Source organism: Elephas maximus, chromosome 1, assembly GCF_024166365.1.
Source record: "Elephas maximus indicus isolate mEleMax1 chromosome 1, mEleMax1 primary haplotype, whole genome shotgun sequence".
Lineage (NCBI taxonomy): Eukaryota > Metazoa > Chordata > Mammalia > Proboscidea > Elephantidae > Elephas > Elephas maximus.
This window is the reverse complement of record NC_064819.1, coordinates 101,386,099-101,402,364: the sequence shown is the minus strand read 5'-3', so window position 1 is coordinate 101,402,364 and position 16,266 is coordinate 101,386,099. Positions and strand designations below refer to the sequence as shown.

Sequence of the window (16,266 nt, the reverse complement as noted above, 5' to 3'; positions counted from 1 at the left end):
TTGCAAAGCCAAGGAGTTCGAGCTTTAAGCTGAGGTCAGTGTGGCCTCAAAAGGAGAAACAGCCCTTTAGCCTGTGAGCTGGGATGTTTTAGAGACAGGGAAATTCACCGGGCCCAGGGCTGATTCCTCCATTTGGCTCACAGGTCTGATGCCTGGGGCATGGAAGCTTTTTAACGCCTTGTGGAAACAATTTAGACCAGAAAAAAACAAATTAATTGGCTCCAAGATACAAAGACTAAACCGCAAAATTAAAGCCATAAACGTATAAATGTATACAGAGCCTAGATTATGCTAATTAGATAACTGGATCTCAGCTTGCCTTGTAGAGTTATTTACAAATTACATTTAATATAGGACATGGGTGCATTTTAATTTGTTTCTTGTGTTGTAGAATGGGACCCATGGAGGTCTTTCGAAGGCCCTCCCATTTGGGCTATATGTTCGACTGGATTAGGTTTGGCTGAATTAGGTTCATCAGTGACTAACAGAAAAACTTTAAATAATAGTGGCTTAAACAAGCTAGGGAAATCCTGGTGGCGTAGTGGTTAACTGCTACAGCAGCTAACCAAAAGGCTGGCAGTTTGAATCCACCAGGTGCTTCCTGGAAGCTCTAGGGGGCAGTTCTACTCTGTCCTATAGGGTCGCTATGAGTCGGCATCGACTCGACGCAACGTTTTTTTTCTTCTTCTTCTTTTTTCCGGGTTTACACAAGCTAGAAGGAGCCCTGGTGGTGCAGTTGTTAAGTGCTCAGATGCTAACTGAAAAGTGGGTGGTTAGACCCTGCCAGCCTCTCTGCGGGAGAAAGATGTGGCAGTCTGCTTCCGTAAAGATTTATAGCCTTGGGAAACCCTGTGGGGCAGTTCCACTCTGTCCTATAGGGTCCCTGAGAGTCAGAATCGACTGGATGGCAATGGGTTTGGTTTGGTTCTGTAAACTAGACTGCTCTTCACATAAAAGTCTGGAGGTGAGCCAGCCAGGCTTGCATGGTGACTCTGTTCCACCAAGTCCTGAGAACTCCAGACTCATATGTCTTGTTCTACCATCAGCACATGCCACCTCAGTCCAAGACGGCAGTTCCAGGGGCAGGGATCAATCTACCTTCCAGCCTGCAGGAAAGAGGAAGGAAACATGGGCACAGCCTCTCCCTTTAAAGATACCGCCTCCCCATCCTCATATCCTATTGGCAGAATTTAGTCACATGGTCACAGCAGGCCACAAGGCAGGCTGGGAGATGTAGTCTTTATTCTGGGTGGCTTTGTGCCCTGATACTCTTATTACTTTGGAAGAAGGGGAAAGATGTTGGAGGACAGACTAGCAATCTCTGATAACACTCCAGGCAAGAGTAGATGGAGGCTTTAACTGGCCCTGCCCTACTGGGAAGGAGAGAGGGGAATAGGTCAAAATGTTTAATAGCTTCTTAATAAAGTTGGAGTAAGGGGCTGGGGGGAGAGGGAATAGGTCAGGCTCACTGTAGGTCTCTTTCTGAGTTGGAAGGCCCTGAGATAGAGAACCCGGGAGGTAGAGAGGATTTGCAAAGGTGAGTTCTACTTTGGAGACACTGAAGGGCATGTGGGACATCTGGAACGGAGGAGGGAGACTAGTGAGGGGTTGAGGGAAGCAGGAGCCCAAGGCAGAGCCCACTGGGGTTCTAACTCTGCCCCTCCCCCCTCCCGTTCCGCAGTACCACCCACGATCAGCGTGCCCAAGGGCAGGGCCGTGGTGACTGTGCGCGAGGGCTCGCCCGCAGAACTGCAGTGCGAGGTGCGGGGCAAGCCGCGGCCGCCTGTGCTCTGGTCGCGCGTGGACAAGGAGGCTGCGCTGCTGCCCTCAGGGCTGCCCCTGGAGGAGACTCCAGACGGGAAGCTGCGGCTGGAGCGCGTGAGCCGCGACATGAGCGGAACCTACCGCTGTCAGACAGCTCGCTATAATGGCTTCAACGTGCGCCCCCGCGAGGCCCAGGTGCAGCTGAACGTGCAGTGTGAGTTCCACCGCCCCATCCAGATTACCTTCCCAGCTGTCCCTCTTGGTTCCCAGCCCAGTCTGATCCCTCTTCACCCCTCACCCCAGTCCAACTCAATCCCTCCACCCATCCTGAAAGCCCTTCAACCTTCCTTGACACCACCATCCTCTAGGGACACAGAAGTCTGCGGCCCTTGCCCCACTTTCACGGTAGAGTGTCCCCCCATCTTCTTTCGCAGGGACCCAATGAGCAAACAAATAACGTAATTTTGACAGGCGGAGACCCGGGTGGGAGGGTGTAAGGAGGAAGGACAGCCAAGGAAAGCACACTGTATCAAATAGCATTATGTTGAGAGTTACATCACCTCCTGCCAAACACTGTTCTAAGTGCATTTTAATGTATTACTTCATTTAGCCCTCTAGTAATAGATTATATTAGTCCCCCATTTTTACAAATGGGGAAACAGAGGCACAGAGAGGTTAACCAACTTGCCTAAGGTCTCACAGCTAGTAAGTGGTAGGGCTGGGATTTGAACCTAAGTCATTTAGCTCCAGAGACTGTGCTGTAAACCACGATGTTATGCTTCTTATCATCACATGGGGATTGAAGGACCCATTTAAGCTTTTACGGGATCAGTCTGGGGAAGCAAGGCTAGAGGGAATGGCCACAAGAGTGGTATAGGCAAGTCGGGAGCTGTTAGGGTGGCTGTTGTATGAGTGTGTTGCCAGAGCGTATTCGCCCTGAGACCCTTCCAGGCTGAGGGGCACGGAAGTAGGGGCGAAATGCGTCGCCGCCCGACTGTGGGGAGAGCCCCCCTGACCGCCGCTCCCGCCCCCAGTCCCACCGGAGGTGGAGCCCAGCTCCCAGGATGTGCGCCAAGCGCTGGGTCGGCCGGTGCTCCTGCGCTGTTCGCTGCTGCACGGCAGCCCCCAGCGCATCGCCTCGGCAGTGTGGCGCTTCAAAGGGCAGCTGCTGGCACCGCCGCCCGTCGTCCCCGCCGCCGCCGAGGCCCCCGACCACGCCGAGCTGCGCCTCGACGCCGTCACTCGTGACAGCAGCGGCAGCTACGAGTGCAGCGTCTCCAACGACGTGGGCTCAGCAGCCTGCCTCTTCCAGGTCTCGGGTGAGCGTCCCTTCGGTCCAGTCTACCCAACCACGCCCGCCTCGGGTCAGCCTCCACCCCAAGCCCAGCCCTGCCCACGCCTGGCCCGGGCTCCGCCCTTTGAAGCCCGCCTAACCGGTTGCCCTCGAGTCGTGCCTTTCCAAGGCCCGCCCATGCCAGGTCTAGACCCCGCCCCGTTCACCCCATCCAATCCCTGACTTCCTCTTGCAGCCCCAGCCCCGCCCCTCCTGACGTGGGTCCCGCCCCTCTGCAGACAGACTAGTTTAAGCCTTCTCTTCGAAGCTCACCTGTTCCTGTCCTAGGCCCCGTCCATTACAGCTCAGCCCCTTTCTTCGGCCTTTCAAACCCAGCCTTCACCAGGCCTAGGCTTCAACCTTTTAACCGCGCCCGCACCAGGTCTAGGCCCTTTAAGGACCCATGATCACCGCGTCTAGGCCCCCGTTCACACCAGGCCCAGGTTGTACCCCTTCCAGTCTAATCCAGCTCTTTGCTTCCAGCAGTTCCATAGCAGGCTTCAGCCTCGCCCCTTCAGCCACGCCCACACCAGGTTTAGGCCCGCCCACTCAAGCCCTGGTCACTGCCCCATCTCAGGTTTCTATCCCTCCCTCGTCCCTGGTCCCCAGAGGCATCATCTGGGAAACTCTACTCCCCCCCACGGCCCCCCCCCCGCCCCTCCACAACACCACCACCACAGGCCCTAGTTGAGGGGCCTGAATCGTAGCTTAAATGAGGGAAGACGCCCCTCAACGACTTTTCTTGACTGTTGACTCTGGGCCAGCCAACACATACGGTACAGGCCCCTTGGCTCCCAGAAATCCCCAACTCCTCACCAAGCCATTCCTGGGTAGGGGCTGCAAGTGACTTAGACAGAGATGGAGGATTGTGGTGAGGGCTTAGGGGAATGGAGAGGGACTGTCTGGGTTGCCACCCTCTTCCTCCATTTGGGGAGTGCCTCCTCCCTGCCTGATCTGGTGGCAGCGCCTCTGGAGAGCCTTAGGCATGTTTGTCCCCATTCCACCGCACCCCCAGCTTTCCCAACAGCCCCAGACTGCCTGGGTGTCCCTTCAGCCCTTGTGAGGATCCCCCCACTCAACAACAGGGGGATGGGATGGCAGGTCACTGATCACCTCCCCAGCCCCTCCCCACCCAGCCCTGCCAGCCAGAGGCCCCTGTGACATTTCCCACCTCCTTCCCCTCTCCCCTGTTCTCCCACACTTTCCTTGTCTCCCCACTTTTTTCCTTCTCTATCTCCTCTCTTCCTTCTCTCTCAATATCCCCAACCCTCTTTGTCTTTCCCCAAATCCTTTTTCCCTGTGTCTTCCCTAATATTCCCTCTCTGTGTCTCCCCAAATTTCTCTTTTCTCTATATCTTCCTTGACCTTTCCTCTCCTTTCTCACCAATGTGGCCTCTGGGAACTCCGTATCTCCTTTCTTCACATCTCCCATCTTGCCTCCTTCCGCTCCCTCATTCTCCCCAATCCCCTCTTCTTCCAACATCGCTTTCCTCACAATATTCCCTTTTTCTTCATCTCCCCATACCCTATCTGCCCCACCCCACCCTTTTCTGTCTTCCTCTCCCTTGCCTCCTCTCTCTGTGTCTCCCCATCCTCCCATCTTCCACGGCCCCATGCCCCCCTCCCCGCCCTCTCAGCCAAAGCCTACAGCCCGGAGTTTTACTTCGACACCCCCAACCCCACCCGCAGCCACAAGCTGTCCAAGAACTACTCCTATGTGCTGCAGTGGACCCAGAGGGAGCCCGATGCTGTGGACCCTGTGCTCAACTACAGACTCAGTGTCCGACAGGTGGGCCAAGTGGGAGCTGGGGCCTGGGTGCAGGCAGGGAGTAGAAGTACTCATAAAGGCCAGGAGCAGGGGTTGGAGAGAGGGGCTTGGACACACTGACCCTCTTATAGACTGAACTCTTCATGGGAAGAGAGAAAGTGTTCTGGATGCAACAGCAGGAGCTGGGAGGCTCTGGGAACCTGTCCCACCTGGAGCCATGCTCCGAGCACAGAGAATTGTCAGAGGTCTGCTGGGACTGTAGGGCTGGAGTCACCACTGTTCATAGATCGGAGTCTATTCTGGTGTCAGGAGCTAGAGGTGGGAGGTATGTGTCAGTCTTTCATCTATGGGCTTTCTAGAATCCAAGGCCAGAGTCACTCTGCTAGTCTTGTACCCAGTCTGATTCCATGTGGATCTGCCAAGGGCAAAGGACAGTTGGTATGAAGGCTAAGAATGTGGTTCTAGGGCAGACTGCCTAGGGTAGAATCCCAGCTCTATGTGAGCTTAAGTGAGCTACAAGTCTCTTTGGCCTCAGTTTCCTTATCTGTAAAATGGGGGTTATTATAATATCCTACCTCACTATTGTTATTAAGACAGCCTTGAGAGGTGGGCATGGAAGGTGTGATTGCCCCATTCCACAGATGAGAAAACCGAGGGCCTGACCTCCTAGTCCTTTGCTCTTTCTGCTCCCTCATACTGTCCCTCAAGTCACACCAGGGGCCTGGACTGGCGCTCTGGTGGAGGGCATGGCCTGCCGGGCATCTGGTAACTCTGTGTCTACAGTTGAACCAACACAACGCCCTGGTGAAGGCCATCCCGGTGCGGCGTGTGGAGAAGGGGCAGCTGCTGGAGTACATCCTGACTGACCTCCGCATGCCTCACAGCTACGAGGTCCGCCTCACGCCCTACACTACCTTCGGGGCTGGTGACATGGCCTCCCGCATCGTCCACTACATGGAGCGTAGGTGGTGCTGGTGGTGGGAAGAGTTGGGCCCTTCTCATCCCAGAGACCCTTGTACCCCTCATATGGTTCCTGGACTTGGGGCTCCCTACTGCGTAGCTCCCACCCCCCTTATTCTAGGCACAGCCTGTCTGGCCCCACTCTTGGCTCTGAGGATCCTGTGTCCAGGTCCCAAATCTGGGTGCTCTCTGTACAGCTCACATCTCTGTTCTGACTTGGTTTTCCCTACTTGCTTTCTCAGCCATCAACTCTCCGAACCTGTCAGGTGAGAGCTCCCTGCTCCCCACTTCCCCATCCATTTACTGACACAAAGGCTCTCCTGGTGGGTGGAAGGGACCCCCAGAGACACCCAGAGAGAAGATGACTTTCCTCTTGTGTCTTTACGGGCGTGTGGTGGGGCGGGGGGGGGGTGGTGCTGGAAGAGGAAGGTCTGGGCTTGGGGATACCTTATCTGGGATTTATTCTGGGACTTGAAGTTGGTAGGGGGCAGGAGTGGAGTGGGGGCATCTCTAACTGAGGGCCTTTTGCCCATACTCAGCACCATTCTCGGCCTCTGTGACTCCCTCAGCAAATACCCTACTGTCCCCAAAAGAAAAAAAGGAGAGGCCAGGCTAATCCACATGCCCTTTTCACTGGGGCTGTGGTCCTTAATCTGTGGTCCATGGACCCACCAAGGGGCCTGTGTATACAATTCACGTGTCCATGAACCTGAAACTTGGAAGGGTATGCAGTTCCTTCTTTATTTTCTCTAGCTTCTAGCAGACATTTAGCGCCCCTTCTCGGTAAGAATGCAGGAAACACACCTCAGTAGTGTAAGCAGTCCCTGTGACTTTGTCATCAGGAGGAATCAGGTGTTTTCACACCACCTCACAGTTGCTGCAGATATCTCACAGTATCACTTACCTTCATTAATATTTCAAAATTACGGCGGTAGTTATTAGATCCAGCACTAGATCTTGTGATTTAGTTAATAACCCATTGTTGTCAAGTCGATTCCAACTCGTAGTGACCCTATAGGACAAGAGAACTGTCCTATAGGGTTTCCAAGGAGCGACTGGTAGATTCGAACTACCAACCTTTTGGTTAGCAGCCGAGCTTTTAACCACTGCACCGCCAGGGCTCCTTAGTTAATAAAGCCCATTTATTACTATATCACAAATCTGTGTTTTTTTAAAAAAAACATTTTGACAACTGTATTTCAAGATAATTGATTTCCTTTGTAATTCTGTATATTTCATTTTATGTATCTCAAATCATTATTCTGGGATGGGGTCTTTAGGCTTCACTGGAGACCAGAAGAGTGTGGCACAGAAAAGGTTAAGAAGTCCTATTCCTGGAACATATTCGTCATGGGCACTATTGCCTGGTTCCTCAAGCCCTGGAATCCTGGGTCCATTGTTCGGATGCTCGGGAGTCCCTCAGGGGTGACAGGGCATGGTGAAGCTGGACTGGAGGGGCTAAGGAGGCTGACTCTCTTTATCTCAACAATCCCTACAATGTAGACAACACCTGCCACTTTGAGGATGAGAAGATCTGTGGCTACACCCAGGACCTGACAGACAACTTTGACTGGACACGGCAGAATGCCCTTACCCAGAATCCCAAGCGCTCACCCAATACCGGTCCCCCCACTGACATCAGTGGCACCCCTGAGGGTGAGGAGCATGGCCTGCTGCCAGGAATGGAGAGCTGCTGCAGGGAGGGGTTTAGCTGTAGGGAGTCCCAATATGGGGGGCTAGGAAGATAATGGGAAATAGCCCCTGAGCTCAGGGAAGCCCCAGTCTGAAAGACATGGCCCTGACCTGAGGGAGCCCCAGTCTGAGGAGAAGACACAGCTCTGACCAGTTAGAGGATCAGGAAGCGGAAAAATTGCAGTAGAGCTGAGAACTCATGAGCAGAGACCCAGACTCCTGTGCTGTGATGTGAAGAGGGGAGGATGAAGTGGTATGGGGTGAGGCACCTCAGATTCAGACAACTGAGGTTTAGGCAGAGAAGGAAGTGGGTGGGAAGAGGCCAGGGAGGAGTGAGGAGGAGGTTGTTGGTGCATCTCCTCCTCTCCCACAGGCTACTACATGTTCATTGAGACCTCAAGGCCCCGGGAGCTGGGGGATCGTGCACGACTGGTGAGTCCCCTCTACAATGCCAGTGCCAAGTTCTACTGCGTCTCCTTCTTCTACCACATGTATGGGAAGCACATCGGTGAGTCTGGGGACCATGTAGTCTGCCTGGGTGTGTGCTGGGGGAATGGAGGACAGGAGGGGTCCACAGCTGGGGGCCGGTACATGTGAGGCCTAGGCTTCCCAACTTGGCTAAAGCGCAGGTCCTTGGTGGGGGTGTGGGCAGAATGCTGGCAGGGGAGAAGTCCACAGCCAGCTTGTCTAAGGTCTCGAGATTATCAAGGCTTCCTGAGTCTTCAAAGAAAAGGTTCTGTACTTGAATGAGATGGATGTAGTGAAGGGGATGAGAAAAACAGGAGATGGCATGTACTGAGTGGTTGCCATGTGCTGGGTGACATCCTGAGTACTCTGCATGTGTGGGCTCATCAGCCCTCATAACCACCACGTAAGGGAGGTGTTTCCGTACAACTCAGAGAGGTGAAGAATTTGCCCAAGATCACACAGCAACCCAGGTCTGTCTGACTCCCCCAAACCCTAAACATGGGATTTGAAGGGTGTTGCTTTGTGAGCAGTGAGAGGAAGTCCTGCTTCCAAACTGTTGCCATGAACCTAAGGAATGCCCGATCAGAAGAGGTGGTACAGGTAGGCATGTCAGATTAATCAAAGAACTGATCAGTGCACCATCACTTCCGGAGCTCCTGCTCCATGCAGACATCGGGCGCTGCAGTGAACAGGGTGGATGAGTTCTCCATCCTCTTGGAACCTACAGTCAAGTGGGAGAGACAGACCTTAAACAACTAATTGCACCAGGTAGAATTTACGTGATCACCGTGACAAGTGTCTGCAGCAGGACAGGGGCCAAGACAGCTCAAAACAGGGAGATCTTACTGAGTCTGGGGACTGGTCATGGAAGGTTCCACTGAGGAAGTGACAATTTAAAAAATATTCATTTATTCATTCATGGAAAAGATAGTGTATTTCGCATGGATCAAAAGATACAGAAGTCCATAATGATCCTTCTGTCTCAGTCCTCCTGCCACCTACAGCCCCTCTCCAGAGGCAATCAATGTGCTTGACTTTTGGGTAACTTTCCAGAGATACTTCACGCATATACAAGCTGGTATATATGCACGCATGCACGCATGCCTGCACACACACACATAGATAGAGAGACCCTGAGTGGTGTCAACAGTTAAGTACTTGGCTACTACCTGAAAGGTTGGAGGACTGAGTCCACCCAGAGGCTCCTTGGAAGAAATGCCTGGTGATCTACTTCTAAAAAAATTAGCCATTGAAAACCTTATGAAGTACAGTTCTTCTCTGACACACATGCGGTCACCATGAGTTGGAATCAATAGCAACTGGAACTTGTGTGTCTGTGTATATATATCCCATTGCCATTGAGTTGATTCCAACTCATAGTGATTCTATAAGGGAGAGTAGAACTGCCCTATAGGGTTTCCAAGGCTGTAAATCTTTAGGAAAGCAGACTTTTTCCTGCTGAGCGGCTGGTGGGTTCGAACTGCCGACCTTTTGGTTAGCAGCTGAGTGCTTACTCACTGTACATCCAGGGCTTCTTGTCTAGCACATACCAGTGCTCTATTAGTTGAATGAAAGAAACAAGGAAGAATGGAACGAAGGAGGGAGGAAGGAAGGGAGGGAGGAGGGAAGGAAGGAGGAGGGAGGAAGGAAGGAAAAAAGAAGGAAGAAGGAAGAATGGTAAGGAGGTCTGGCCTTGATGAACGCTGAGGTAGCTTCTAACCCTGAGATTCTACAAAAATCCTTGATGACAATTATGGAAGGTTCTTCACTCAATCAGCATTTAATGATTGAGAACCAATAGAAATTTGACACAGACCTTTTAGGGAAGAGAAGATGTGAAGCCCACTAACCGCCACACCATAGCAGAGAGTAGTTTGGACATGGGGAGCTTCAGTTTAAGAAAGAAAGAAGAGAAAGACGTCTTTTTGGGGCTAGCAGGGTCCCGGAAAGGCATTGGGCCCTTCCTGGTCCACTGGGTGCTGTGCAGTCCTCCAGAGGACCCATCTCCTGCTGGTGAGGGTGCCCCCATGCCTTGAATCTTTGGTGTACTCCTTGCCCCAGGCCTGGGTCTGCTGCTGGGGAGGAGGGTGTTTCTTGCATCCTCTTTCCTCCCCTCCCAGCCCACCTGGCAGCTCTGGACACCAGCTGTCCCCAGACCTTGTGTCTTACCGGCTTTCCTTGGTGCAAGCCAATTCCTTTCACCACAAGCAGGTAACATTTGGTGGCTTTTCCTCACTGGGGTGTCTGTTGATGGGGCATCACAGATGGTGCGGCTTTGTCTGTGGACAGTGCCATGGAAATGCCAGCCACCAGGCACTAAGATTGATTCCCCTTTCCTCTGAGCCAGGTCTTTCATGTTACTGGGGCTCAAGGTGGCCTGGCAGAGCCATGAAGAGGCTGTTGACATTGCCTGAGTGCTCTTAGCCAAACCACAATTCCCTCCTTCTCTTCCAGTGCTCCCTGGCACCCACAGAATTCCAGGCCCCTGTGGCTGTGGGCACATGAGCGCAGCACCCTCAGGCTGATGCTTCCAACATTTTACTTTCACTATTTTTATCACAGCTTAGGAGCTCTGGTGGCACAGCGGTTAAGCACCCGGCTGCTAACTGAAAGTTCAGCAATTCAAATCCACCAAATTACAGCTTTGGAAATCCTATGGGGCGGTCCTACTCTGTCCTTTAGGGTCGCTATAAGTCAGCATCGACTCGAGGACAACAGGCTTGGGTTTGGTTTTGTTTTTTATGTAGCACATGTACTAACATCATTCTTTAAATCAACTCACTCTTTTCTTTAGCTTTGTCTTAAGCATCAACAGTAGAGAAATCATGGAAGGGCTAGCTTTATTTCCCTCTTAAAACACATGTATAAAAATTGTAAAGTCTGTTCCTGTACCTCCAGAAATCAAGTCATATATCATGGTCCACCAGGGGTATGCGTTGTGCTCTTCTGTCATCCTGCGCTGTGCTCCACATAGACCCCGCTGGTCTGGGACAACACCCCTGTCTATCGAGGAAAGAGTGTGTGTGTGTGTTTAGGGGTGGAGAGATTAACTGATTAGCAAAGAAGGGAAGAAATGAAGAAAAATCAGCAAGTTGTCCTGATGAACTAAAGTCCTGTCGCTGTCCTTTCCCTGCCCATGTCGAGGTTCCCCCTGGGCTAATGGGACATTGGACCAGTCTAGGGGTGGGGAGACGATCCCGTCTGGGGGGAAGTTGTTTCAGTGCCCACACACTCTGGACTCCACCCCCTCCAACAGGGACAGTGCTGTGAGCAGCAGTGGGAGTGGAGGGCTTGGTGAATGTGGAAGGTGCCCTTGCCCAGGCCTCATGGTATCACTCTCTGCACGCCCACCACAGGCTCCCTCAACCTCCTGGTGCGGTCTCGGAACAAAGGGTCCCTGGACACGCATGCCTGGTCCCTCAGTGGCAATAAGGGCAACGTGTGGCAGCAGGCCCATGTGCCCATCAACCCCAGTGGGCCCTTCCAGGTGAGTGTGCTGGGCTCAGGGGCTTCTCGCAGGCCCTCTGAGGCCTTGGACAGTTGGCCTGGCTAGAAAGCTTTGGCCAGGCTTAGTGCTTGTTCTGGGAGCCAGGCAGGGTCTGTGTTGGGGGCTGCCAGATGGATTGGGAGGGAGGGGTGGAACGGGGGGGTCTCTGATGTCTGACAGAGCCTTCCCAACCCCTGCTCCCTGCTCTCTGACCCCACCCCAGATTATTTTTGAGGGGGTTCGAGGGTCAGGCTACCTAGGGGATATCGCCATAGATGATGTCACACTGAAGAAGGGAGAATGTCCAAGGAAGCAGATGGATCCCAATAAAGGTGCAAGACGGGAAGGGGGTGGGGAGCGGAGCCTGTGGGTGGTGGTGGGGGGGGGTGGGCTGCATGGGTGGGCATTGTGTCAGGGGGAGTGTTAGTGTCTGAATGGAGTTCAGGGTGTCTGAGTGACTGGATGTGTGTACATGTGACTGTGTGACAAGGCGTGTGTATTTGGTGCCCACCTTGGGCCCCACCTGACTCAGGCTGTGGGGCAGCTGCAGGACTATTAGGAGACCCAGGCCCTGTCCTTGTGTGAGTTTACTAAATTATTTGCAGTACCAGAGTGCCTCCTGTATGTGTGTCTGAGTACACCTCTGGGTGTGTGTGGGTCCAGGTGTGAACATGTGCCCTCCTTTGGGCAGGTTTTTCTAATAATCATAGTTCACGTTTATGGAGTGATTACTATGTACCAAGCAAAGTACAAAAACCTGGGTATGCATGATTTCATTTAATCTTCACACCAGCCCTTAGGGGTAGCTCTCACTATCAGACCCATTTTACAGATGAGGAAACTGAGGCTCACTGAAGTTGAATAAATTGCCTTAATGAGCAGCAAGGCAAGGATTTGAACCCTGGCAGGCTGACTTAACCCCCACACCACCTTACTTCTGTGCTAATGAATGTGTCTGCATGTATTGAGGGCGGGCAGTGGGCAGTGCCCACATTCAGGCCCCCAAAGGGAGGGAGCCAAGTAATGGGGCCCTTTCCATGGCCAGCCTACCTGCCCCCTGCCCCTATGGGAGCTGACCAGAACCCTGGCTGTTTCCTCTCTCTCTCCTGTCGCAGTGGTGGTGATGCCAGGCAGTGGAGCCTCCCGCCAGCCCTGCCCACAGCTCTGGGGGCCCGTGGCCATCTTCCTCATGGCGTTACAGAGATGATGAGAGCTGCTTGGCCCCCCCACCCCGCCCCCGGCACACCAAAGTGTCCACATCGTACCAAAGACTGACCCCCACCAGCTGGGGTGCCCAGGGGCAGGGCCGGCCCTCCAGGGAGGGGGCCTGCATTGGCTGCGAGGATGAGCAGAGAACAAGGACAGAGGCCCGGCGCTGAGGCCTGGAGACGGTCGTTTGACACAGAAACACGCTCAGACACTCACACTCACACACACACACACACACATATCAAAGCACAAGTTTCTATCCAACCTGCCAGCACCTTCTTTATTGTGGAGACCGGGACCTGCCTGAAAGGCGTTCGCCACCCCAGGGACCTCGGCGTGACATAGGCCTCGTCCGGGCTGCATTTGTGGCTTCTGACCTTCCCCCGTCCCCTAACTCAAGCTGAACTCCAGCCCAGAGCTTTGCCAGAAGGAAGCCGGAAGTGAGGCAGATGCTGAACCCCTCCCTTGGCCAGACTTCCAGACTCCTTGGGGTGGGGGGGGGGGCAGGGGTCGTGGAGGGCCAGGCGGGACTTGGTGAACTCTGCGAGTGTCCCCATCCAGGGGATAACAAAGAAGATGGGCCACCTGCTGCACAGAACTGTTTCCAGAGAGTGGGCTGGACGGTGGAGATGCCAGGTCACCCCAGGCCCCCCAACCTGTTCCTGGGACATTATGCTTCCCTTTCTCACTGTGTCCCCTTGGAAGGGGCCCAGCACAAGGTCTCAGACCTGGGCAATCTGAAGAATGACACCCCCCCACCACCCCATCTCTGCAAGCAGCTGGATTCCTGCGAGCACACTGTTCACCTGGGTCCGCTGGCCTAACCTTAGCCCCAGCTGGGTCTCAGAGGAGCTGGGAGGATGGTGGCCAGATTTTCAGGGTTAGACATGACTTGAGGCGGGGCGAGGAGAAGTTCTGCTTCTGTAATTTTGTGCTCCTGTATGGGACACTGAATTTGAGAGTGGAGTGGAGACTCCATTTCTTATATACTTGGCATGAAAGGGTACCCTGGATAGGAGCGTGTGTGTGTAGGGGCCTGCCCCTGCCCTCTCTCTACTGCAAAGCACTGCCTGGTTGGTTGTCCCCCTCCCCACCCAGGGCCAGTGAAGGAGGAGGGGTTTGTAGTGCTGGGGTTGGTGGATGGGGGAGTTGCTGGTCACCTCATTCCCTGGGAGCTGAGCCTCATGCTCTCGGGTCCTAGGATCAGGGTCTGAGATGGGCACGACCAGATCTAGACCCTTCTCAACATCAGCCCTAAACCCTCCACCAGCTGTCCATGGGAGAGAGGAGAGGCCCAGCCCCTTTCAGGCTGTCTGTATGTCTGCGTGCATGTGGCCGTGTGTGTGTGTGTGTGTGTGTGTGTGCGCGTGTGCGCGCATGTGTGCATGGGCATTTGTGTCTCTGTACCACTGTGGCTATATCTCTGGGCAGGAGTATATAAATATGGGTCTGTGTGTGCACTGAGACATATCTGCCTGTGAAGCTGTGTCTGTCCCCATATCTGTGTGCCTGAGAATGTCAGTGTGCACATCCATCTCCATGAATGACGTGTGTTTGTGGGGTGCTGGCCAAATAGACCCCTTTCCACCCCATCTGTACTCTCAAGCTGCCCTACTAGGGCCTGGAATCCCACCTTTCATCCCCTATGAATGATCAAGAGCTTACAGAAAATCCTATTGAAATGCAAGCCCCTTTGCAGGGGAGGTGGAGGGTCATGGGGCTCCTCCTGGAGCATTTGAGTGGGCATTGCTGCAGAGATGAGGCCTGGAACGAGGGCAGCGGTGCTGAGCCAGGAGGCGGACGGGGGACCAAGGCAGACGCTGCCAATCTCACTGTCGGTCAGGCCTGTGTGATCATCATCGCCAAGAGCTGGTGGGTGGCTGGGTCAGGCTGGAGCTGGGCCTCCTGATGTCCCAACCAGCATGGCTGCCTTCCTAGCATGGCTGAGGCCTCTGTCCAGAATGAGTTGTTCCTTAACTGTCCCATCTGTGCAGGGTCTGAGGCCCCAAGTAGACTGTGAGCTCCTTCTCTGAGCTTTCCCACTCCTCTACCTTACCTCCCGCTTAAGCCCAGCACAGGCCTGGCCTGCTGTGGTAATCACTCAGCGGACCTTGCCCAGTAAATGATCATATAAATTAGTGGTTCCCAGCCCTGGCTGCCGACTAGAACCACCAGAGGGTCTTTAAAAAGCACTGATGCCTGGACCCCACTCCCCAGATTCTGACTTAATTGCCCTTGAGTGCAGCATGGCATAGAGATGTTAAAAGCTCCTCAGGAGAGCCTGAGGGTGGGAGCCACTGGCCTCTCACCTGCCCAGTGCTTCCTCCGGGCCCTGCCTGGGGCAGGGCTGGAGTAGAGACCCAGAGGTGAATAGCCCCAAGCGCCTTCTCCTCAGGGCTTCCGTGGCAAGGACGACCCTCTGATACATCTGTCCCCTGCCCTGGGTGCCCCACGTTGGGGACAGCATCTCCCTTGTTCCCCTCTGTAACCATAGAGCCTGGCACGCTGGCTGGGCTGGACTGAGCACACGTGATCCCGAATTCCTGGTCTGTGTGGGGAGCCATGAGGGTCACGTGGATGCGGAGGGTGGGGGGGCACAGGGAACTCTACAGGAGGTCAGAGTGGGCCAAGGTCAGCCCTGCCTTGAGGGTGGCTTGATCTGGGCTTTAGTCACTGGGCCTCTTTGTGCCTGTGTGTCCCCATAGGTGAATGGGTGATGGATGGTGTGTGTCTGTGGGCCCGCAGGGGACCTGAGTGTCAGCACGTGCTGTGGGTGATGTGAGTGCCTAGGGGCATGTCAGCTCATGTGTGGTGCATCAGTGGGTCTGCAAGTTAGGAGTGTCTTTGTGTGTCACTGGGTGACTGGGTAAGGGTTTGTGTGCCTGTACTTGTGAGTTACATCCATGTAGCAATGTCACCTGTGCTATGTGTCTTTGTGTCTGTATGTTGGTGGGTGGCCCATCCACGCCCCCAGCCCAGGGGAGACCTGGCTGGCTGGATCCAGTTCCTCTCCCCAGGGGCAGCCTTGCCCTCGGATCAGCGTGGCCGAGGTATTCTGTGGCCTTAAACGGGGAGTCCAGGGTCAGTCCTCAAGGTGTTGGGGTCCCTCTGCCACTTTCCCCTTAGGCTGGTTTCTGGGGGAGAAAGGGACTCCTGAAGCCAAGTGCTGTGTAGGCAGAAGAGAGTTTCTCAGGTTGGCCATGCTCCCCCCAAGATCACAGATCCGGCCGGCTCCACGTGGGACGCCCTCCCAAACTTGCCCTTTCTGGAATTGGCCCGGCACCTCTTTCCCATTCATTCTCCTTTCTCCCTGTGCTCTGTCAGAGCCCATGGCTTAGGCTGCCTGAGCCAGGATGGGCCTCACAGGACCAGACCCTTCATGGTGCAAAGGAGGAGGCTAAAGCCCAGAGGGGGAAAGGGACTGGCCTGAGGTCACAGAGCAGTTGGGGTGGAGCAAGCCTTGGAAGCCAGGCACTACAGCCCTGGGGGGTGTCACACAACTGGCCCACTGCCCTTGGGCTCTCCTGCCAGGCAGCAAGGGGAACTTGTTCAAAGTGCCCTGCCTTAGGGTGCTACTGGGGATAT

The 16,266-nt window shown here is 54.2% G+C and overlaps 1 protein-coding gene across 2 annotated transcripts in view; it reads left to right on the top strand.

Annotated features, from left to right (window-relative positions):
* MDGA1 (MAM domain containing glycosylphosphatidylinositol anchor 1) overlaps positions 1 to 13,176 on the top strand; it is a 60,382-nt gene extending 47,206 nt beyond the window's left edge. The window contains exons 8-17 of one of the 2 annotated variants that reach the window (XM_049891213.1): positions 1,682 to 1,978; positions 2,799 to 3,083; positions 4,735 to 4,886; positions 5,649 to 5,826; positions 6,068 to 6,091; positions 7,329 to 7,481; positions 7,891 to 8,025; positions 11,342 to 11,472; positions 11,696 to 11,804; positions 12,588 to 13,176. In XM_049891213.1, coding sequence (XP_049747170.1) covers positions 1,682 to 1,978; positions 2,799 to 3,083; positions 4,735 to 4,886; positions 5,649 to 5,826; positions 6,068 to 6,091; positions 7,329 to 7,481; positions 7,891 to 8,025; positions 11,342 to 11,472; positions 11,696 to 11,804; positions 12,588 to 12,679 — 1,556 coding nt within the window. In that variant the 3' untranslated portion in view covers positions 12,680 to 13,176. Of the gene's footprint in view, positions 1 to 1,681; positions 1,979 to 2,798; positions 3,084 to 4,734; positions 4,887 to 5,648; positions 5,827 to 6,067; positions 6,092 to 7,328; positions 7,482 to 7,890; positions 8,026 to 11,341; positions 11,473 to 11,695; positions 11,805 to 12,587 lie in introns of those variants that run through there. The other variant, XM_049891219.1, reaches the window with a different exon arrangement.
* The last annotated feature ends 3,090 nt before the right edge of the window (positions 13,177 to 16,266 follow it).